The 21,043-nt window shown below is 42.9% G+C and overlaps 1 protein-coding gene across 3 annotated transcripts in view; it reads left to right on the forward strand.

Moving 5' to 3' along the window:
- Positions 1-21,043, forward strand: part of Cbfa2t2 (CBFA2/RUNX1 partner transcriptional co-repressor 2) — a 125,576-nt gene that overhangs the window by 95,671 nt on the left and 8,862 nt on the right. For all 3 annotated transcript variants that reach the window (XM_045156056.1, XM_045156057.1, XM_004668093.2), the window contains exons 4-9: positions 38-127; positions 4,868-5,049; positions 6,603-6,856; positions 10,209-10,294; positions 13,224-13,419; positions 19,758-19,826. In XM_045156056.1, coding sequence (XP_045011991.1) covers positions 38-127; positions 4,868-5,049; positions 6,603-6,856; positions 10,209-10,294; positions 13,224-13,419; positions 19,758-19,826 — 877 coding nt within the window. The remainder of the gene's footprint in view (positions 1-37; positions 128-4,867; positions 5,050-6,602; positions 6,857-10,208; positions 10,295-13,223; positions 13,420-19,757; positions 19,827-21,043) is intronic.

The raw sequence follows: 21,043 nt of genomic DNA on the forward strand, positions 1-21,043 counted from the left end.
CCTAGTTTTGCATGTTGAACCTTATTTGTCTTTTCAGAACTCAACAGTAACAATTGAAGAATTCCATTGCAAGCTCCAGGAGGCTACAAACTTTCCTCTTCGTCCTTTTGTGATTCCATTTCTTAAGGTAATTCTGAGAACTACTGAATGTAATTATCTCCAGCATTTCCTCAAGATCTACTGATTCCCATTCCATTATCTCAACCAACACGGCTAACCACATTTCATATCTTTTTGGGGGTAAGAAAGCTGGTAGGTGATAAGAGTGTAATGAATATGCCTTTGTATGTGCTGAGATGAGAGTTGCAAAGCCTTGAATATTTTCTATTTCAGACACTAGTGATAGCACACAGAAGAAGTAGAGGAAAGAAGAAAAGATGAGTGGGTTGAAGGTGTGTAGGTTCATGGAACTGCAGGAAATAACGACCATGAAATGTTTTGGGTATGACCACCGGGTAAAGGGTATATATTATCTGAGAGGAGACTATGAGTATGCAGGCCTGGGTAGTTGCTACCTACCATAAGGGCAGGAGGTTGTGAGAAGCAGTGTTCATACCTCCCAGCTCCAAGTAGTCTAGTTTTATATTAATGTCCACCAAAATTACTGTTCCCTGGAACATACCCCCCTTTTTCTTCTCTTTTTCAATTTTTTTTGTTTTTATTTATTTATTTGAGAGTGATACAGAGAGAGGGAGAGGCAGAGAGAGTGAGAGAGAGAGAGAGAGAGAGAATGAGTGTACCAGGGCCTCCAGTCACTGCATACGAACACCAGACGCATGCATCCCCTTGCACATCTGGCTTACGTGGGTCCTGGGGAATCGAGCCTTGAACTGGGGTCCTTAGGTTTCAAGGCAAGTGCTTAACTGCTAAGCCACCTCTCCAGCCTCTCTTTTTTTGTTTGTTTGTTTGTTTTGTTTTGTTTTGTTTTTTGAGGTAGGGTCTCGCTCTAGCCCAGACTGACCTGGAATTTACTCTGTAGTCTCAGGGTGGCCTCGAACTCCCACCAGTCTTCTTCTCTCTGCCTCTGGTATGCTGGGATTGAAGGCGTGCACCACCCCACCCAGCTGGAATATACCTTTTAAGTACACTGCTTTGGTATGCTTATCTTATAAGTGAGGCAATATTATATATACATAGAATATGGCTCTTTAGATGGGCATGGTAGTGCATGCATTTAATCCCAGAAATCAGGAGGCAGAGGTAGGAGGATTGCTGTGAGTTTGAGGCCACCCTGAGACTACAGAGTGAATTCCAGGTCAGCCTGGGCTAAAGACCCTACCTCGAAATAAAAAAAAATAATAATAATAATAATTTCATGCTTACAGATGAGCTGCAGAGTGATACAATAAACTCCCTATGTAGTCTTTACCTATATTTTCCAGATGTTAGCATTTTACTACATTTGCATTTTTCTCTACTTTTCTTCATAAATGTTTAAGAATAAGCTGCAAGCCCAGAGTGGTGGCACACGCCTTTAACCCCAGCACTTGGGAGGCAGAGGTAGGTGAATTGCCTTGATCTAGAGGCCAGCCTGAGACTACATAATGAGTTCCAGATCAGTCTGGGCAAGTCAGCAAGACTATACCTTGAACCCCAACTCCCCCCCAAAATTTTTTTTTGTTACGTTGGGAAGAATTGAACCCAGAGCTTAGAGCATGCTGGCCAACTATACTACCACTGAGATGCATCTCTACTCCTCAAATCCAAAATTATTGTCAAAACTAGGTGTGTGGCGGTGCACATCTTTAATCCCAGCTCTTGGGAGGCAAAGATAGGAGGATCACCATGAGTTCAAGGCCACCCTGAGACTACATAGTGAATTTCAGCCTGTACTAGAGAGAGACCCTACCTGGGGAAACCACAAAATAAATATTAATGTCCTTAGAACACTAATATTTGATGTAAAGACCTTCACTACTGTCCTCATTAATGTCCTTTACAGCTAAAGATTTTTTTATTGGGTGTGGGCAGCATGGACCTGGATCTATGTATATTTGTGGCTATACAATGTGTTTAGTTGTCATTTCTCAAGACCATTTCTTTCCAGAATAATTGCTTAGCTTTTTATGAACTTTATACTTTTTTTTTAAATTTTTTTTAAAGTTATTTATTTATTTATTTGAGAGCGACAGACATAGAGAGAAAGGCAGATAGAGGGAGAGAGAATGGGCGCACCAGGGCTTCCAGCCTCTGCAAACGAACTCCAGACACGTGCGCCCCCTTGTGCATCTGGCTAACGTGGGACCTGGGGAACCGAGCCTCGAACCGGGGTCCTTAGGCTTCGCAGGCAAGCGCTTAACCGCTAAGCCATCTCTCCAGCCCAAACTTTATACTTTTTAAGAGTACAGATTATTTAATAGAACACACCTCTGTTTTGTTCTGGTAATTTCTGTCCTTCGCTTCTTAGCGTCAGGGTTGTATTTTAGGTAAGAATTACAGGCAAGTCAGGTAGGTATGGTGTCGCACACCTTTGATCCCAGCACTTAGGAGGCAGAGGTAGGAGGATCACTGTGAGTTTGAAGCCATCCTGAGAATACATAGTAAATTCTAAGTCAGCCTGGGCTAAAGTGAGACCCTACCTCACAAAATAAAATAAAGTTTTAAAAAAGTAGGAGCTGGGCGCATGCCTTTAATCCCAGCACTTGGGAGGCAAAGGTAGGAGGATCGCTGTGAGTCCGAGGCCACCTTGAGACTGTATAGTGAATTCCAATTCAGTTTGGGCTAGAGCGAGACCCTATCTTAAAAAAAAAGTAAAAGTGAGGCTTGTACTTCTTTCTCTCCGCTTGGACCTGTGAAGGCAGGCCAGCTTCTTCTGCCATTATGGAACTTCCCCTGGATCTGTAAGCTTCAATATATATCCCTCCAAAAAAAAAAAAAGTAAATTTAAAAATTAAGTTGCAGACAACTGAGCCAGATAGGCTTTACGTTCCTGTAGTCCCAGGACTCAGGAGGCAGAAGCAAGTTCTAGGCCAGCCTAGATACATGTACGTATACCTACCTCAGAAAAAATAAATAAATAAAAATAAAATAAATGAAAAACCAAATGATTATTTTCAAAACAGGTAATGTGAACATGTATCCAAATTTCAAAGATTTTGGGCTAAAAAGATGGTTTACCAGTTAAAGGCATGTTCTTGCAAAGCTTTTAAAGGCTGGAGTTCAGTTCCCTAGTACTTACACAAAGCCAGATACACAGTGGCACATGTGTCTGGAGTTCATTTGCAGTGGTTGGAGGCCCTGACACACCTATATTCACTCTGTCTGCTTCTTTCTCTGTCTCTCAAATAAATAAATAAAAACATTTTCAAAGGTTCAAAGGTACTATTTAATTCAAGATAAATGAAGTAATCAACTGTCACAACCAGTTCATAGGTCACAGTTACTTTTTAAGGTCACAATTATTGATAGTGACTGTGCAGAAACAAGTAAAACTACAGTGAACAGGAGACTTCATATGGCTCTTTCCTACAAACAATTTGTGTCAGATACCAATTATTTTACATATCTATGTTAAATAATTGTAAAACAGCTGAAAAGTAATGTAGGATTAGAGTTAGAATTTTGTTGTATCAGCTTGAGCAAATTTTGACATAAATCCAGCCCAGTACATGGTTTTATATAGCTAATAATGCTTTAGAGATGGCTATTGGTTTTTCTTTGTGTATTCACCAAGGAGCACATGTCACAAAAATGAAGATCTGGCTTGTTTTCTTTTTTTCAAGTAAATTTTTATAGTTTTACGAAGATTGAGATTATAGAACATACTGAAAGTGTATTTCATATTGTCAAATTCTCTATTCTTAACTGTGGTATTTTGGAAAACAGCATGAGGTAGGTTGTTGTGGCAGCTTTTTGACTAGTATTTAAGGCTTTGTCAATTTATTTCTGCTTTAAAAGAGCCACTAATTATGGTGCCTCCTAAATTAACCCTCGTGCAGGGAATGACTGCTTGCATGTATTAAAACTTTCCTTTCACTTGGTCTTTTGTCCCTTAAGATAATAAAGGGTTCTGTTTCAGGCTCAGCTTGGATTATGTTTAAATTTGTGATAAAAAAATACTTACACAAAAAGAAATCTGGAGCCAGGCATGGTGGAGGTAGGAGGATCACTGTGAGTTCAAGGCCACCCTGAGAATACATAGTGAATTCCAGGTCAGCTTGGGCCAGAGCAAGACCCTACCTTGAAAAACAACAACAACCAAAAAAAGTTTGTTTAGGAGCCAGAGAAATGGCTCGGCAGCTAAAGTGCTTGCTTGCAAAGCCTGATGGCCCAGGTTCAATTCCCCAGTACCCACGTTAAGCCAGATGCAGAAAGTGTCACATGCATCTGGAAGTTCTAGAGTTTACTTGGAGTGGCGAGAAGCCCTGTCATGCCCTATATTTCTCTTTCTTAATTTCTTTATCTCTCTCCTTGCAAATCAATAAAAATAAAAATTGTCTTTTTTAAATGACATATTCAGGGTTGAAGAGATGGCTTAGTAGTTAAGGTGCTTGCCTTCAAAGCCAAAGGACCCAGGTTCAATTCCCCTGGACTCATGTAAACCAGATGCAGAGGGTAACACATGCATCTGGAGTTTATTTGCAGTGACTGGAGGCCCTGGTGCACCCATTCTCTCTCTCTCTCTCAAATAAATAAATACAAAATGACATGTTCAATAAACCTTTATTGGCCTTTGACTCTGTACTATGCCACAAAGATAAATAAGACACAGTCCCTTCTTTAAGGAGATTGATATCTTAGCGTAAGAATCAAATCCACCAGTGTTAACTGAAGTAATAGATGCCACTGTTCCTGCTTTGTGAGAGCACTTTGCCATGTGAATCCCGGTTGTTGGTCAGCACTGAGAAAACTGCCTTTTGCTTTGAAGGCCAACCTGCCCCTGCTGCAGCGAGAACTGCTGCACTGCGCTCGGGCCGCCAAGCAGACCCCGTCCCAGTACCTGGCTCAGCACGAGCACCTTCTGCTCAACACCAGTATTGCATCTCCCGCTGACTCCGCTGAGCTGCTCATGGAGGTGCATGGAAATGGAAAGAGACCCAGTCCAGAGAGGTGAGTGGAGAAGAGGGCTGTGATTTTCCTGAAACCCTTCTGACCAACTTTGCCTGTGAAAGACAAATTTGGTTGTCAGTGTTGTAGACAAGTAGTGTCCCAAGAACTCTTCAGATGATTGCATACTCCTTGAGGGAAACTGCCCTAGAGCTTGAATGGATTCTCTGCTCCAGAAACACAGAACACTCTATTCTTAAGCCCTTACTCAGCAGTCAGCATTAAAGATTAATGTGGGGCCGGAGAGATGGCTCAGAGGTTAAGGCACTTGCCTACAAAAGATTGAAGTAACAAAATGTATGGGGTCTCTCACCCCCACATCAAGTAAACAGTCAGCTCTGTAGCAGACACTGGTTTGTAGTCCATTATTTCTGACGCTGTGCCTGGTGATGCAGGAAGCTGAGGGCTCAGTCTCCAGGGCTGTCCTCTCCCTTTATATGCCAGTCACAAGTCCCAGGGTGTGAGCATGAATACTTTCTGGCCGAATAAATATGCCCCCTTTACAAACCTCTTTCTTTCTCATTGTTTCTGACTGACTGGCTACAAATTAGGGTTCTGATTTGACAGTCTTGTGCCAGTAGCTCACAAAACTCAGGAAACATGAACACTTACTAGTTTGTTCTTAAGGATATTACGCAGGATACTGATCAAGACTGAATAAACAGCCGGGCATGGTGGTACATGCCTTTAATCCCAGGCACCATGCCCAACAACAGAGGAAATTTTGTTGCAGTTGAAGCTGAGTGACTTAAAACTCCACCAAATCACAAGAGGATTAATTATATGAAAATTTTTCTTGGCCGGGTGTGGTAACACACACTTTTAATCCCAGCACTCAGGAGGCAGAGGTAGGAGGATCACTGGTGTGTTCGAGGCCACCCTGAGACTCCCATAGTGAATTCCAGGTCAGCCTGGGCTAAAGTGAGACAAAAACAAAAAAACAAAAAACAAAACAAAAATTTCTCATGTAAACAATGGTTTCTTCCTAGTAACTCACTTGAAAAGTAACAATTTTCACCTGAAAATATTCCTAAACATAGCAGTGACTGTCCATAACCCTGCTCTAGGAAAATGCTGTCCTTTACTTAATCTCCCCTTTTCTTTCCATCAGGAGCCTTAGATGGTTCTGCCTAGTTATAGAAGGATTCACCTTCTCTTCATTCTGGAATAAATCAGCAATTTAAAAATAATACCCGGCCCTTGAAGGCAGTGCCGTTTATGAAACCATTCCTAAGCTGGATGCAGTAGCAGACACCAGTAGTCACAGTTACTGTGCAGGCTGAAGGAGGAGAAGCACGCAAGTCTAGTTGGAGGACAACCTGGGTAGCACTGACACATCTCGAACAAAAGGCAGTAAACCTTTCTTTACAAGGGCTAGAGTGTAGCTCAGTGGTAGAACATGTGCATAGTGTGGGCTGCAGAACCAAAAATAAGTAACAACCTTTCCTTACAGTCTTCCTGCTTGGGAAAGTGCATAGAACAGAAGTGGTACTCGTGAAATGTTGGCACAAACACTTGTTGACAGGCTTTTATAAGCACTTCTGGTTCTTCTACAGGAGAGAAGAGAATAGTTTTGAAAGAGATACCATTCCTCCTGAGCCTCCTGCCAAGAGAGTGTGTACTATCAGTCCTGCTCCTCGGCACAGTCCTGCCCTCACTGTGCCCCTCATGAATCCTGGGGGCCAGTTCCATCCTACTCCTCCACCTCTTCAGCACTATACATTAGAAGATATTGCAACCTCCCACCTGTATCGGGAACCTAACAAGATGCTAGAACATCGAGAAGTTCGTGAGAGGCACCACAATCTTAGTAAGTAACCTCAACAGCATTGTGATGCTTAAAATCTAGATTGACTTGGGTATGGTGGTATACACCTTTAATCCTAGCACTTGGAAACAGATAGAAAGCTTACTATGAGTTCAAGGCCAGGCTGAGACTAGAGTGAAACCTACCTGGAAAACAACCACCCCTTTAAAAAAATAAAAAAAAAAAAGAGAGAGAGAGAGAGAGAGAAAGGTTTCCAGAAACATTTTTCAAAACTAATTTTGCCATACAAATGTCTAATAAATACATATAAGTATATTCATCTGTCCTTACTCTGAAAGCACAGAATGCTTTATCTGCCTTTTTTGTTGTTATTATTTTGGGTTTTGTTTTTTTTCTTTGCCTCGAACTCATGGCTATCCCCCTACCTCTGCCTCCCGAGTGTATCTGCCTTTTTTTTTTGGTTTTTCGAGGTAGGGTCTCACTCTGGTCCAGGCTGACCTGGAATTAACTCTGCAGTCTCAGGGTGGCCTTGAACTCACGGCAATCCTCCTACCTCTGCCTCCCGAGTGCTGGGATTAAAGGCGTGCACCACCACGCCCGGCCATTATCTGCCATTTTTTAATTGATCAGTTTAATCTTTTCATTTCAAAACTGCAGTTTATTTATTTTTTAAAATTTCTATTTATTGATTTGAGGGAACGAGGAAAAGAGAGAGAATGGGCATGCAAGGGCCTTTGGCCGCTGCAAACAAACTCCAGACACATACCCTTGTGCATCTGGCTTATGTGGGTCCTGGGGAATCCAATCTGTATGTAAGTCCTTAGGCTTTGCTGGCAAGCACCTTAATTAACTGCTAAGCCATCTCTAGCCTAAAACTGCAGGGTTTTTTTTTCTTCATTTAATTTTTATTTATTTGAGACAGAGAGAGTAGGCATGCCAGGGCCTCTAGCCACTGCAAACAAACTCCAGACACATGTGCCACCTTGTGCATCTGGCTTACATGGGACCTGGAGAACCAAACCCAGGCCGTTAGGCTTCACATGCGAGCACCTTAACCACTAAGGCATCTCTCTATCCCAGAACTGCAGTTTTGAAACCAGTCATTCTGCACATCATAAACTCCAAGTTCTAGTCCTTGGCCCTTCTCCACTTGACCTACCCTTGCCTGTGTCTACGATCATCATCTCAGATAGCCTTCCTGACTCTAAAATCATCCCCATCAATCCATGCTGTATCCTGAGAACTTTAAAACATGCCTATGAAGTTATACTTCTCTGGTCTGTAACCCTGACTGGCCTGGAACTCACTGTGATCCTCCTAGCTCAGCCCCCCCTGCAGCTGGGATTATAGGCATTACTCACCACTCTTGACTTCATAATTAACCTTTTTTAAATATCTAATAAATTTATTTATTAGAGAGCAAGAGGCAGATAGCATAGGCATGCCAGGGCCTCCAGCCATTGCAAATAAACTCCAGACATATGTGCCACCTTATGCATCCGGTTTTATGTGGGTACTGGGGAATCAAACCTGGGTCCTTTGGCTTTGCTGGCAAGCACTTAACCAATAAGCCATCTCTTCAGTCCACTTTTTAAAATATTTTATTTTATTTATTTAAGAGAAAAAGAGGCAGATGGAGAGAGAGGGAATGGATGTACCAGTGCCTTCAGCTGCTGCAAATGAACTCCAGACACATGCACCACCTTGTGCATCTGGCTTAGGTGGGTCCTTTGGCTTTATAGGCACTCTCCTTAACCACTTAGCCACATCTGTAGCCCTCCAGTTCACTTTGGATTCAGTATACTCTTTGATTTCTCGAGGTAGGGTTTCACTGTAACCCAGGGTGCCCTCAAACTCACAGTAACCCTCCTACCTCTGCCTCTGGAGCGCTGGGATTAAAGTGGGCATCACCATGCCTGGCTTGATTGATTATACTCTTGACACACAATGTTCCTAGAAATTTTGGTATTTATCAAATGTTCTACTAATACTCATCTTTTTCCAACACAACATTTCATAGTTTACCACATATTTCTAACAGAAAGTATTTTGGGTAGGGGATTGAGGTTTGCAGTAGGGTTTCACTCTTAGCTCAGGCTGACCTGGAAGTTACTATGTAGTCTCAGGGTGGCCTCAAACTCACAGCGATCCACTTACCTCTGCTTCCTGAGTGCTGGGATTAAAGGCATGCGCCACCATGCCCAGCACAGATAGTATGTTTTATTTGTTCCTTTGTGTTTTGCTATTTTGAGACAGGCTCTCATGTAACCCAGGCTGGCCTTCAATAATCTGGTCTTCCTGCCTCTATCTCCCACATGCTGGAAGTACAGGTGTGTGCCATCATCTCATCTCAACATAGTATTTTCTGGCCTTTTATTTTTCCTGGTGAAGTGCTATCCCAAGTATTTGAATACCTAACTACATATAAGATTGACTATCTTGGGGGCTGGAGAGAGATGGCTGAGCAGTTAAGGCCCTTACCTGCAAAGCCAAAGGACCCAGGTTCAATTCTCCATAATCTACATAAGCCAGATGCACATGGTGGTGCATTCATTTGAAGTTCCTCTTTATCTTTCTCTCTCCCTCCATCTCTCTTTCTTTCTTTCTCTCAAATAAATAAATAAAATATTTTTTTAAAGAAGATTGACTATCTTTGGGGTTAGGGAGATGGCTCAGTGGTTAAAAGCAGTCCATGATGTACACATCTGGAATCCCAGCATACCTGTAGTAATAAATAGGAGGTGGAATCAGAATCTTGAAGGCCAGCGGCAAAACAAGAGATCTTGTCTCAAGTGAGGTGAAAGGAAAAGACCAGTACCCTAAGATTGTCCTCTCACCTCCACATGTGTTCTATGGCATGCATATGCACACACCTATAAACACCAAGAGAAGGTTCACTCTCTTTTCATGTTTACGTATTATATCTGAACTTTCTTTTCAGGAATAACCTATAAATTGCTGGTGGTTTTGTTGTTATTTTTGGTGGGGTTGGTTGGTTTGTTGAGGCGGATCTGTAGCTCACTCTGTAGCCTAGGCTGGCCTCAAGCTCACAGCAATCCTCCTTACCTCAGCCTCTTGAATTGCTGGGATTACAGATAAGAGCCATCTTGTCAGGCTAATTTGTTGAACTTTAGGGGTCTTCTCCTCAGTGCTTGGGATAGAACCTAGGTCCTAATGCATGCTAAGTAAGTATGTTACCACTGAACTATGCCACTGCTCTCTGGGGTTCTTCCATGTGAATAATGGCCCTTTGTTGGTTATGTCATTTTCTGGGCCCCACATTGGACCTTATTGTGAATTAATCCCTTAGCAGTCTACTCTTAGCTGATATAAATGTATTTCTTGATAGAATCCAGTTCTGTATTCTTCAAATTTCATCTCCGATTTCTAATAGGTCTAAATGGAGGTTATCAAGACGAGCTGGTAGACCACCGTTTGACAGAAAGGGAATGGGCTGATGAATGGAAACATCTTGATCATGTAAGAGTCTCAGCATTTACTTTTCATTCTTTTTTTCTTTTTTTTTTTACATTTCTTTGAGACAGGGTCTCAAAGGTTTTATTTGTTCCTTTGTGTTTTGCTATTTTGAGACAGGCTCTCATGTAACCCAGGCTGGCCTTCAATAATCTGGTCTTCCTGCCTCTATCTCCCACATGCTGGAAGTACAGGTGTGTGCCATCATCTCATCTCAACATAGTATTTTCTGGCCTTTTATTTTTCCTGGTATAGCCCAAGCTGCCCTCAAACCCATGGTGATCCTCTTGCCTCAGCTTCCCTAGTGTTAGATCACTAATACAGGTGTGAGCTACCACACCTGGCCTCTTTTCTGAATAGTAATAGTGCATGTGTGCTTCAAGTGGACATAGAAAAATTATGTCATCCTTTCTTTTTTTTTTTTGTTTTTTTGCAGCAGGGTCTCACTATAGCCCAGGCTGACATGGAATTCACTCTGTAGTCTCAGGGTGGCCTCGAACTCACGGCAATCCTCCAACTTCTGCCTCCTGGGTGCTGGGATTAAAGGCGTGCGCCACCACACCCGGTTTATCCTTTGTTTTTAATAGTCACATATTAAATGATTGAATCAAAGACTTTAATTTAAGTCCCAGCTTTGTTATTTCCTGTTTTTGTAAGCAGGATAAATTGCTTTCTTCCCTCTTTTAGTCTAGATTTTCTTATCCCTAAAAAATGTGGTACTAAGCCACCCTGAGATTCCATAGTGAATTCCAGGTCAGCCTGGCCTAGAGTGAGACCTTACCTCAAAACAAAAAATGTGGCATTATGTATAATATCTAATAATTTAATTAAGAATTACCATGCTAGCAGGACCATCATAATAGGAGGAAAAGATGACATCAAAATAAAAGAGAGACTGATTGAGAGGGGAAAGAGTATGTTGGAGAGTGGAGTTGCAAAGGGGAAAGTGGGAGGAGGGAATTTCCATGGTTAATTGTCTATAATTATGGAAGTTGTCAATTTAAAAAATGAAAAAAATTACTATGCTAACTGGGCATGGTGGCACATTACTTTAATCTTAGCACTTGGGAGGCAGAGGTAGAAGGATCGCTGTGAGTTCAAGGCCACCGTGAGACTACAGAGTGAATTCCAGGTCAGCTTGGGCTAGAGTGAGACCCTACTCAAAAAAAAAAAAAAAAAAAAAAAAAACAAGAAATAAATAAACAAAAAGAATTAGTATGCTAATACAGAGTGTAAGTTCAGGTTCTCTTTCCCATCAGAAGAGTGGTTTCCTTTCTCCCTCAAAACATGTAGGACCTTCTTGAAATCTGCCTTTTGTTACGTTTTCTTCTTGAGTAATAATTGACTCTGGTCCTTAGCTCAGATTGCATAGAGACCTCTATAGACTCAAACTTAACTGTATTTAACCATAATCTAAAAAAAAAAAATTATTTTATATTTGTTTGTAAAAAAAAAAAAAAGCGGGGGGGAAGAAGAGAGAATGGGCATACCAGGGCTTCTAGTCACTGCAAACAAGCTCGAGAAACATGTGCTACCTTGTGTATCTGGCTTACATCAGTATTGGGGGATTGAACCTAGGTCCTTAGGCTTTGCAGGCAAGCACCTTAACCACTAAGCCATCTCTTCAGCCCTTTAAAGCTAGGTTATAATAAGATGAGATAATTGCTTCAACCTTGAAGAATCCAGCATAATGACATTTCACTCAATGGCACACATCATTAATGAACATAATCCTACAATATGATGTTACCTGGTGATAGCATTGCTCTTATTTTGTATAATACTCTCTCTGATGTTCACACAACAAAAACAAATCATCAAATGTATTTGTAGTCTTACTAAGCAACACATGACTGTAACTGAATTAGTCCTCTGAATCCATAGGTCTGTATTCACAGGTTTAGCACCTAGGAATTCAACCAACTATGGTTAGAAAATACCTGGAGCTGAGAAGATGGCTCAGTGGATTAATACCAGCATAAACACCTGCTTTAGGGTCCTCAGAACCCATGTAAAAGCCGGGTGCTGTAGGGCTACCGTCTGTCTCATAGAATTTAACAAACAAGTGATGAATGAGCACTGGCCTCAATCAAGGTGGAACATGAAGATTGGCTCCTGTTGTCTTGTGACTTCCACAGCTGTGCTGTGGAATGCATGGGCCTACACTCACACACAGCCCACCATGGTGGTCTATGCCTGTAACCCTAACGTCTGGGAAGTAGAGGCAGAAGGATCAGTTAAGGTCATCCTCGACTACAGAGTAAGTTAAAGCCAACTTAGTCTAAAAAAAAGTTTTTTAAAAAACGCATACTGCCAGATGTGGTGGCACACGCCTTTAATTCCAGCACTAGGGGTGGGGGGGCAGAGGTAAGAGGATTGCTGAGTGTTCAAAGCCACCCTGAGACTACATAGTAAATTGCAGGTCAGCCTGGGATAGAGTGAGACCCTTCCTTGAAAAATAGCAACAACAAAAAAGCATACTAAAAGTCACTAAACAAAATAGTTGAGCAACTAGTTAATTTGGATTTATATTGAGTTTAGGTATTATAAGCAAATAGAGATGATTTAAAGTATATAGGAGGGGCTGAAGAGATGGTTTCGTGGTTAAAGGCATTTGCTTGCAAGGCCTGACAGCCTGGATTCAATTCCACAGTACCAATGTAAAGCCAGATGCCATAAGTGGTGCATGCATCTAGAGTTCCATTTGTAGTGGCAGGAGGCCCTGGCCTGCCCATACTCACTCTTTCTCCCTCTGTCTGCCTTTTCATTTTCTCTCAAAAAAATTTTTTTTAATAAGAAGCTATTACAATGACTTTCCAAGCTTGTAAAATACATGAATCTTCTTTTTTCTATTGTGTTAACTTGGCTTTAATTTCCAGTATTCATTATTTGAATTCCCTTATTTCATCTCTGCCTGACTTTCTTTCTTGTTCAGGCCCTGAACTGCATTATGGAAATGGTAGAGAAAACAAGGCGCTCCATGGCAGTCTTGAGGCGCTGTCAAGAATCTGATCGGGAGGAACTCAACTACTGGAAAAGACGATTTAATGAAAATACAGAGATGAGGAAAACTGGGACTGAGCTGGTTTCTAGGCAGCACAGCCCTGGGAGTACAGATTCTCTCAGCAGTGGTAAGGAACCTAGTGGGAGCCCAGGATGATAGCAGATCTGGAGTCCGGTTTGGTTTGGTTTGGTTTGTGTATGTGTGTTTGTTTTAATTTTATTTATTTATTTGCAAACAGAGAGAGAGAATGAGAATCTAACCTCACACCAGACAGGGATGGATTAAACGTGTGCCATCATATCCTGCCATTTGTTTTTTGGGGTAGGGGATGAGGTAAGGGGAAAATAGACTCACTCTGAAGCCAAGGCTGACCTTGAACTTGCTTCAATCAGCCTACCTCAGCCTCCCAGGTTCTGGAATTGTAGGCATGAGCCAGTGTACTCAACAGATTAGATTTCTATGTAGCTAGCTCCAAAGTAAGCCTTGGGACTGGGGTTGTGGAGGATTTTCTATAATGTGCCTTAAGGAAGAGAAATTCGAGTTTCTATGCCTGCCTTGGAGAAAGAGTATAAGCCAGGAACCATAGATGAAAACCAAAACTGGATGCCTAAGATACAGCTTGGTGATAGAACACTTTCCTTGCTTGAGCAGTGTTCTGGCTTCATCCCCAGCACTGCCCGAAAAGAGAGAGAGATCAAGGAAGAAGGAAACTCAAATATGTATGTCATTACTAAGAGCCCTGTGGCAGCACTTGGTTCATCAGTGTTCCTCCTCAAAGTGTTCATCTCATTTGCATCTTCCTTTCTTTAAAAATTTTTTTTTCTGGGCTGGAGAGATGGCTTAGCGGTTAAGCGCTTGCCTGTGAAGCCTAAGGACCCCGGTTCGAGGCTCGGTTCCCCAGGTTCCACGTTAGCCAGATGCACAAGGGGGTGCATGTGTCTGGAGTTCGTTTGCAGAGGCTGGAAGCCCTGGCACGCCCATTCTCTCCCTCTCCCTCTATCTGTCTTTCTCTCTGTGTCTGTCACTCTCAAATAAATAAATAAATAAATAAAATTTAAAAAATGTTTTTCTTTATTTTCTTTATTTATTTGATAGTGACAGAGAGAGAAAGAGGCAGACAGGGAGAGAAGAGAGAGAATAGGCACGCCAGGGCCTCCAGCCACTGCAAACGAACTCCAGACGTGTGTGCACCCTTGTACATCTGGCTAACGTGGGTCCTAGGGAATTGAGCCTCCAACCAGGGTTCTTAGGCTTCACAGGCAAGTGCTTAACCACTAAGCCATCTCTCCAGCCCTGCATGTTCTTTTCCCCATGTACTACCTGGTGACCCCTTTCAGAAGATTGGGTTAGATAGAGCTGGGTTGTTCCATCTTGCCTGAAGCAGCAGACATGGGAGTAGCTTTTCTCTCAGGAATACATCTGGGAAGCCAGAGTTATCCACCAAAAACATTCCATCACTTTCTCCCAGTAACTGAAAAGGTGCCCTATCTGAAGGCACAGCTGAGTGACAAGCTATCTGTGATCACATTCCTTTTCTCTTAAAGTTCCCAAATATTCATCAAAGTCCTAGTGTGTTCCACAGAAAACAGCTGTTAGGCTCAAAAGGACTTCAAGAGGGCTGGAGAGATGGCTTAGTGGTTAAGGCACTTGCCTACAAAGCCAAAGGACCTCGGTTCAATTCCCCAGAACCCATGTAAGCCAGATGCACAAGGTGGCACATGTGTCTGGAGTTTGTTTGCAGCAGCTGAAGACCCTGGCATGCCCCCCCCCCAATCTGTCTGTGTGTCTCTCTCTCTCAAATAAATAAATACAAATAAAATATTAAAAAAACTATTCCCTTAATACAAAAGGACTATAAGGGCTGGAGAGATGGCTTAGCGGTTAAGCGCTTGCCTGTGAAGCCTAAGGACCCTGGTTCAAGGCTCAATTTCCCAGGACTGACGTTAGCCAGATGCATAAGGGGGCGCGTGCATCTGGAGTTCGTTTACAGAGGCTGGAAGCTCTGGAGTGCCCTTTCTCTCTCTCTCTGCCTCCTTCTCTCTGTCGCTCTCAAATAAATAAACAAAAACATTAATAAAAAGGACTATAAGAGGGCTGGAGAGATGGCTTAGCGGTTAAGGCACATGCCTGTGAAACCTAAGGACCCAGGTTCGATTCTCCAGGTCCCACATAAGCCAGAAACCAGATGTACATGGTGGCACATGCATCTGGAGTTTGGGCACACCAGTGCCTCTAGCCCTTGCAAACATTCTCTCTCTCCCTCTACTTCTCTCTGTCTTTAATAAATAAATAAATAAAAATATTAAAAAAAAAAAGAAAAAAAGGACTATAAGAAAAATTTGAGACAATGCCAGCATTAATAATCCGTGTCCTATCCTAGAACACCACCCTCATCGATAGCTGTGGCCCTTTAACCAGCCAAGAATTGGCACCATTTTATGTGGGATGTCTAATATAGTACTTGTTTCTTTGATTAAAAATGTAAACCAAGCCGGGCATGGTGGTGCATACCTTTAATCCTAGCGCTCGGGAGGCAGAGGTAGAAGGATAACTGTGAGTTCAAGGCCACCCTGAGACAACATAGTGAAATTCAGGTCAGCCTCGGCCAGAGTGAGACCCTACATCGAAAAACAAAACAAAAACAACACAGCAAAACATACACACACCAAAAAATAAAACCACCCTTAAACCAGGTGTGGTAATACACGCCTTTAATCCTAGTACTCCAGACTCGGGAGGCAGAGGTAGGAGGGTCGCTATGAGTTCGAGGCCACCCTCAGACTGCACAGTTGATTCCAGGTCAGCTTGAGCCAGAGTGAGACCCTACCTCAAAAAAAAAAACAAAGAAAAAGAAGAAGAAGAAAAAGGGAGTGGTGGCACACACCTTTAATCCCAGCAATTGGGAGGCAGAAGTAGGAGGGTCGCTGTAAGTTCAAGGTCACCCTGAGAACACAGAGTGAATTCCAGGTCAGCCTGGACTACAATGAGACCCTACCTTGCGGTGGGGGGGGGACGGGGACGGGACACTTAAAACCAGAAGGGATGGCTTAATGATTAAGGCATTTGCCTACAAAGCCAAAGGATCGAGGTTCGATTCCCTAGGGGCCATATAAGCAACCTGAGGAAACTTGACTGCAGGTTACCATCTCACCACCCATGTGCATGTGTGCAGGCAAAATGGCAGAATGCACTCACTGCACCATTGCCATGTACTGCCATCCCCCACCTGAAAGTTTCACTAGCATGCCTGTATTTTCTGATGCACCTAGGGAAGTTCTGATTTGTACCTATAACCTGTCATAATTACCATCAGTGCCTCCCTCTGTTTGAAAAGGGACAACTTGGGTGGTAAAATTATATTCTCTCTCTGGGTTGAATATGCCAGGGCCTCTTGCCACTACAAATGCATGCCTGGCTTTGCATGGTTGGGTGAGGAATTGAACCAAAAATTTGCAAGTGTTCATCTTTAAGTACTGAGCCACCTCTCCAGCTCTCTCCTGTTAGGTTTCTGGGAGTAATACCAACCTGTCTGAGTTAAGTTGAATTATTTAGCATCATTATATGTGCTATATGATATGTACATATTGATATATAATATTTATTTTATAGTTCATTCCCTGTTCAGAGTAGAAGGAAAGTGTAATTTATATCTTTCTTTTGGGGGGGGGTTGAGGTAGGGTCTTGCCATACCCCAGGCAGACTGGGAATGTACTATGTAGTCTCAGGCTACCCTCAAACTCAGTGTTCACCTACCTCTGCCTCCTGAGTGCTGGGATTAAAGGCGTGTACTACCATGCCCTGTATAAATCGTATCTTAAACAAGCATTCTATTCAAATAAAAAGTTGTTGGTCAATGGTAAAGAGAGAGGCTAGCACTAGGACACACTGGGTGCTTTATCAAGAAAGACTTTTTTTAAAAAAATGCTTTGTCGTTCTTTGAGACAGGGTCTCAGTATTTAGCCCTGGATAGTTAGGAACTGGCTATGTAGATAAGGCTGACCTTAGACTTGTGGTAATCATTTTGCCTCTGGCTCCCGAGTGCTAAGATTATAGGTGTGTGCCACCATTCCCAACATAGTGACTTCTACTTTATTATTTTTTTTTTTCAAGGTGGGATCTCGCTCTAACTCAGGCTGACATGGAATTCACTATGTAGTCCCAGGGTGGCCTCAAACTCACATCGATCCTCCTGCTTCTGCCTCCCGAGTACTGGGATTAAAGGCATGCACCACCATATCTGGCTCACAGTGACTTTAAAAAACCTAAGTAAGGGTTGGAGAAGATGGCTTAGCAGTTAAGGTGTTTGCCTACAAAGCCAAAGGACCCCTGTTCAATTCCCCATTACCCACGTAAGCCAGATGTACAAGGGGGTGTACATGTGTCTGGAGTTTGTTTGCAGTGGCTGGAGGCCCTGGCGTACCCATTCCCTCCCTCTCTCTCAAATAAATAAATAAATAAATAAAATATAAACCTAAGTAAGTGACTGGAAGCTTTGCCTGCATAAGTACTTTTCCCATTTAAAATAAAACAGCAAGGCTAGAGAGATGGCTTAGTGGTTAAGACACTTGCCTGCAAAACCAAAGGACCCAATGGTCCTCAGGACCCATGTAAGCCAGATGCACAAAGTAGCACATGCATCTGGAGTTGTTTGTGGTAGCTGGAGGAACTGGCACACCCATTCTCTCTATATATCAATCTGCCCTTTTCTCTCTCTCTTAAATAAATAAATAAAAATTTTTGGGCTAACGAGATGGCTTTGCAGTTAAAGTGCTTGTCTGTGAAATCTGAGGACCCAGTTTCATTTCCCCAGAACCTACATAAGCCATATACACAAGTTGGCACTTGCATATAGGGTTTGTTTGCAGTGGCTAAAGGCCCTGGCATGCCCATTCTCTCTTCTCTCTCTCTCTCTTTCTCTTTCTCTCTAATAAATAAATAGTTTAAAAAATAAATAAAACAAATTTAATGAAAAATAAGAGAGGATTGGAGCTTAGCAAGTAAGAGTATACATCCCATAAGCATGAGAACCTAAGTTTCAGCCTGGCTAAGAGATCCTGCCTGAAAACAAAACACTACCATAATTTTTTTAAATTTATTATTATTATTATTTTTTTTTTTTCTAATTCGGGCTGACCTGGAATGCACTATGTAGCCTTGAACTCATGATGATCCTCCTACCTCTGCCACCTGAGTGCTGGGATTAAAAGCGTGTGTCACCACACCCAGCCTAATATTTTATTTTTATTTATTTATTTGAGAGAGAGAGAGAAAGAGGCAGATAACAGAATGGGTGCATCAGGGCCTCCAGCCACTCAATGAACTCCAGACCCATGTGCTACTTTGTGCATCCAGCTTTACATGGGTACTGGAGAGTCGAACCTGGGTCCTTTGGCTTTGTTAAGTGCCTTAACTGCTAAGCCATCTCTCCAGCAGCCCCCCCCCATTTTTTCTTCTGAAAAAAATATTGGAGAGATGGCTTAGTAGTTATGATACACAGTCTGTAAAGCCTAAGGACCCTGGTTCGATTTCCCAGTACTCACTTAAGCCAGGTGCACATGATGGTGCTTGTGCCTGGAGTTTGCAGTGGGTGGAGGCCCTGGCATGTCCATTTGCTCTGTGCCTCTCTCTCTCTCAAATAAAAAAAATATTTTTAAATAAGGTGGGGGGGAAGCAAGCCGGGCATGGTGGTGCACGCCTTTAATCCCAGCACTCGGGAAGCAGATACAGGAGGGTTGCTGTGAGTTTAAGGCCACCCTGAGACTACATAGTGATTTCCAGGTCAGCATGGGCTAGAGTGAGACCCTACCTCAAAAGACCAAAATAAATAAATAAACTGTGTGTGTGTGTAATGTTTAACTAATTTGCATGCTGTCTTTGCACAGGAGCCATATTAATCTTTGTATCATTCAAATTTTAGTATATTTGCTGCCAAAGTCAGCACCTCAATCATTACTTTGTTATTTATTTTTTTGAGAGTGACAGAGAGAAAGAGGCAGATATAGAGAGAATGGGCATGCCAGGGCCTCCAGCCACTGCAAACAAACTCCAGATGCATGCATCCCCTTGTACATCTGGCTTACATGGGTCCTGGGGAATTGAGCCTCGAACCAGGATCCTTAGGCTTCACAGGCAAGCGCTTAACCGCTAAGCCATCTCTCCAGCCCCTATGTTTTATTTTGAGACAGAGTCTCACTAAGTTACCTGTGCTGCCCTTAAACCAGTGATCCTCCTGCCTGTGTCTTCTGAATACCTGGAGTTACTGGCTTATGGCCACAGACTAAGTAAAATTGAACTTGGCTGGAATGATCATGCATCTAGTGTCAGGATTGGAAGCCTAAGTGATGAATGAGAGGTAAATGTTGGCACTGGGTTCAGTGGTAGAATACTTGCCTAGCATATGAAGCCCTAGGTTTGAGAACTGCTGCTTAAAAACAGCTTCTGACCCTTTGCTCTTTTCTTATGCAGATTCCCAGCGGGAATTCACCAGCAGGCCAGGGACAGGATATGTGCCTGTGGAATTTTGGAAGAAAACAGGTATGTATCTGTCTGCTCTTTGGTTGCCTATACAAAAGTCTATGCAAGGTGAAAACATGATGGGGAAGGGTTAGGAACCAGCCCTTTTCTCATCTGATGTCCTCATCATGAAGCTTTTGGCTCCTGCTTCTATCGCTCTGCTTGATCCCACACCTGTCCTCTTCCTTGACAGGTGAGGCTGTGAAGTGGCTCCTTCCACGCTGTTCTGCTGGGGTCCACTGATCCATGATGAGTCTAGCTCTTCTCTCCCTTTTATTCTTAAGCTGTGAACAGAAAATGTACCTGGTTCTGTAGGCCAACTAAGAAACACTCAATAGCTACCTAACATGTAGGAAGAGGCTGGTGAGGGTAACTGGTAGACCACCCTGGGCCTGTATAGATAACCCGTGACAAGGAAGTCTGGAGTACTTGGCCTCGGGATGAAGACTTCCTTAAGGCTGTTTCAAACTTCCTTTCAGTCTGTACTGTGTGTAATAGCCAAGCTGTTCAAAAGAGCCTTAGGGTCTTGGTTGTCTTGTGGACTCCGTAGTGAGTTGTTTCCATCCACATTCTCATTGGGCTGGCGTGTATACATAGTTTGTCATTTAAGAGTGTCTCCCTTACAGAAGCCAGGCAAAGCAGCTCATGCGAGGGAGGGATCCAGAACCAGGCAGGTGGTAACGGGACAGACTTAGGAGCCAGGGTCCCTAGCAATCTATTTTCAGCCCATGTTTCTCTGTAGCGCTCAGTGTCACCTATCGAAGTGTCCCTTGGTCATTTGCACTGACATGCCACTGGACACCTCAGTCATCCTACTTGCCAGCTTTTCATGTGCATCTGTTTGGTTCTATCCCATTCCCTTTGTCCTCCTTCAGCACCTTATCCAGACCTGTTGGTGCCACCTGCTTCTTCCCACCCTTCCTGCCCTTCCTGCCCTTCCATCCTACCTCAGCTCTCAGCTGGCTCACTGCCCTAGCCGTTCAGCTTCTGGCTTTTCCTCCTTGCTTTGAAGCCTCTGGTTGTTCACTTTTTTTTTTTTTTTTTTTTTTGAGGTAGGGTCTCACTCTAACCCAGGCTGACCTGGAATTCACTCTGCATTCTCAAGGTGGCCTCGAACTCATGGCGATCCTCCTATCTCTGCCTCCCGAGTGCTTGGATTAAAGGCATGGCGCCACCACGCCCGGCTTGTTGTTCACATTTTGTTTACAGAATAAAGCCAGATGAAGGTTTTTATTCTC

This window comes from Jaculus jaculus, chromosome 8 (assembly GCF_020740685.1).
Source record: "Jaculus jaculus isolate mJacJac1 chromosome 8, mJacJac1.mat.Y.cur, whole genome shotgun sequence".
Taxonomy (NCBI): Eukaryota; Metazoa; Chordata; class Mammalia; order Rodentia; family Dipodidae; genus Jaculus; species Jaculus jaculus.